The sequence below is a fragment of the Nicotiana tabacum genome, chromosome 22 (assembly GCF_000715075.1).
Source record: "Nicotiana tabacum cultivar K326 chromosome 22, ASM71507v2, whole genome shotgun sequence".
Classification (NCBI taxonomy): domain Eukaryota; kingdom Viridiplantae; phylum Streptophyta; class Magnoliopsida; order Solanales; family Solanaceae; genus Nicotiana; species Nicotiana tabacum.
In genome coordinates this window covers 168,679,602-168,682,620 of record NC_134101.1, presented here as the reverse complement: position 1 = coordinate 168,682,620, position 3,019 = coordinate 168,679,602, and the positions used below count along the sequence as shown (strand labels likewise).

The 3,019-nt window shown below is 29.9% G+C and overlaps 1 protein-coding gene across 1 annotated transcript; it reads right to left on the bottom strand.

Moving 5' to 3' along the window:
* On the bottom strand, nt 1-1,045 carry LOC107789512 (protein SENESCENCE-ASSOCIATED GENE 21, mitochondrial). The gene is made up of 2 exons (XM_016611345.2): nt 819-1,045; nt 1-495 (listed from the first exon to the last, which is right to left on the bottom strand). Exons 1-2 carry the CDS (start codon nt 890-892, stop codon nt 273-275), a joined length of 297 nt encoding a protein of 98 aa, XP_016466831.1. The 5' UTR covers nt 893-1,045; the 3' UTR covers nt 1-272.
* Nucleotides 1,046-3,019: the final 1,974 nt, after the last annotated feature.

Genomic DNA, 3,019 nt, shown 5'->3' with positions numbered 1-3,019 from the left:
TTTTAATTTACGAACGCTGAATAACTGTAATTTTTCAGTAAAATCGTACAGATTGTTTACTCAAGATTAATTCAAAAACTAAATACTAGCTAAGAACCGGAATTTAACTACTACAAGCTTTCTTTTCATAAGTTGTTCATTTTGCACAAATAAAAGATAGAGATAGGAGAACAATATTAAGCTTACAATTTTAAAAAGCAGTAAGCATCGAGGAGGAGATTTCACAAAAAAATCCGATAAAGACACAGCTTTGCTTTTAATCCAATGGCTTTTCAGTTGCTTCTCGGTTTGTGCTTCAAAAGCATCTTTCGAAGCTCAGCAGCATCAATTTCATTAGCAACTCCCTCTGGCCTGTAGTAACCGGTAACTGGATCTGGCACCCATGATGTCTTCACTGATTCCTCTCCACTTTTATTCATTATCATGTTGCTCCTTGGCACTCCTCCTTTTGCACCGCCTGAAAGCGCCCCTTGCGATCCCGCTGCGTATCCACGCCTACACATACAACATTCACATACACATGTCAAAAAAAAACATCTCAATCACATCGAGCATCGCCGCAAATCACCGAAATTAAAAACAAAAATAAAAATTCAGACTCCTCCTATCCCCTGTTTTAGGTCTGCCTAGTTTTATAATAATACTGTGAACGCACCACGGTATATGAATCAGATGCTATATATATATAGGTTCACAGAGAAATTGCGCTAATCACGCTCACCAATTTAAAATTATTGGATTGCCTCTGTTTCATGGAGGGGAAAAGGGGTTGGTAACATTCATATCATCAGTACATAAAAGGATGTTTCGATTATTACCTGCAAAGAAAAGCAGAAACAGAGTCGGACACAACAGCAGAGAGGACCTTGGAGTTAGAGAAAGAGCGTGCCATTTTTCTTAATGGTTAGAATCGGAGCGAAAGAATTTCAAAGGAAGAACGCAGCAGCGGAAGGAATTGGTTGTGGAGCTTCCGCAGCGGCGAACTGAAATTCTCTAGCTTCGACTCTCTGGTTATTCTAGGGTTACAACATATATGAGAGGAGTAATGGGGAGAGGAGGAGGAGGTATATATAGAGATGGAGAAGAAGATGGAAACAGGGAGGGATTTTAAGTTGGGCCACGTGAAAGTAGGCCCTCTATTCAGACGCAAAGGTCCTCTCCTGCATTGACACTTGGCCGGTGAATGTAGACCTCTATAATTATTATAGAGTTTAAGTTATTACATGGTCAATATTTTTGAAAACAATTACACTATATATCACCAAAAGAACTTTTTACTTAAAAATAAGATAAATCGCTACCTGTTACATCAAGAAAATATAATTTTATAGTATAATTTTTTTTGTGATGACAGTATATATCATATAAACTCAATTGATTATAATTGTGATATTAATAATTTAAATATAAAACATATTCCTATAAAATACAACATATTAAAATACTTTAATTGTATAAAATAATACTTCTATAATAGTACATGTTAGTATTAGTTAAAGCTAATTTTTAATGTGGCCTACTATCCAAACGATTACTAGCAATTCTAATTCTAACTAGATGTTGGTGCCCGTGCGTATGCCCGACATCATTCTTTGTACATGAACAATATATATCGACAAAATTCAAAGCTGATAAAATAACTCCATACTTGGTGTAGTCGTATGGATAAAGAAGTAATCTATATCTACTATATACTATATTAAAAGTAAGGAGGCCCTTAACGAAATATCGTTCGCCTTTTTTATTCTTTAAAAATTAATTTTGCACTAGACAAAATAGTCATTTAAATCATTTTCCTAATATTTAGGATTTGAAAATTAATTGTTATATTTTATGTATTAAATCCTTCCTTATTTAAATTTGGTAGAAAATCCTAATATTTAGAACTTTAAAATCTAAGTGTGTTTATCACGTTTTCTCCCTATCCCTTCATTAACAACAGATACATTTCTACAATGAATTAATATTTACCAACTTAATAAATGAATAGAAGATTGAAACTTAAACTAACGGCTTTTTGTGTGTCAAGTACCTTGAATAATCAATTAATTGTTTTTTTATATTTAACTGTTTAAATGAATTAAAATTTCACGCATTAAAATCTTTCTTATTGTTTTATGCAGAAAGTCCTGCCATTTAGAACTTTAAAACTGTTAAGAGTTTACTTTATACAAATTTACGTTTATGAGTTTAAAATTAATTAAAAATTTACTTATTAAATCTTTTCTTATTTAAATTATGTAAAAAGTTCAAAATCTTTAAAAATATTAAGAGTTTACTGTATGTAAATCTTACACGTAAAAATCTATACTATATTAAAAGCACGAAGACCCTTAGCGAAATGTATTCATCTTTTTTACCCTTTTAAAATTAGAGATCACACTAGATAAAAAAAGTCATTTAATATCTCCCTAAGGTTTAGGACCTTTAAATTAATTAAAAAATTTAAGAATTTAAAATCAACCATTATACGTTGATTTAATTGTCCAACGAGAATACATCCAAGTAACATATTCTATTTATCAATGCCATATAACCATATTTTATTTACCAACGTCATATCTTTTAAGACAAGATAATTGCTTCTGTTGTCTTTTAATTTTGATACAAAGTTGGAAAGGTTCTAAGTCTATATGAACTAATATTTTGTACCTTGGTTATAAAATATAAATTTTATCACCATGTAAAAAATAGACATATAGATACCAAGGGGAAAAAAGACCCAAACCCGGAAAAAAAAATCATAACATGTTTTAAGACTTTTAGTCTCTTTGTTATATAAAAAAATAACTTAAATTTATTTCCTACCTAAAATATTTATTTTAGAATCTTGACAAATTAAACTATATTCTATTTATTATTCTTCATAAAAATGAAAAACTGATTATACTTACTAAATCTATATTCATAATAAATATTGTTTACTAAACCTTCCTCTAAATTAGAAAAATCAATCTTTAAATATATAATTCTCTACCATATACCACATATTTTTTATGTTGAACAAGTTTTTAAATTT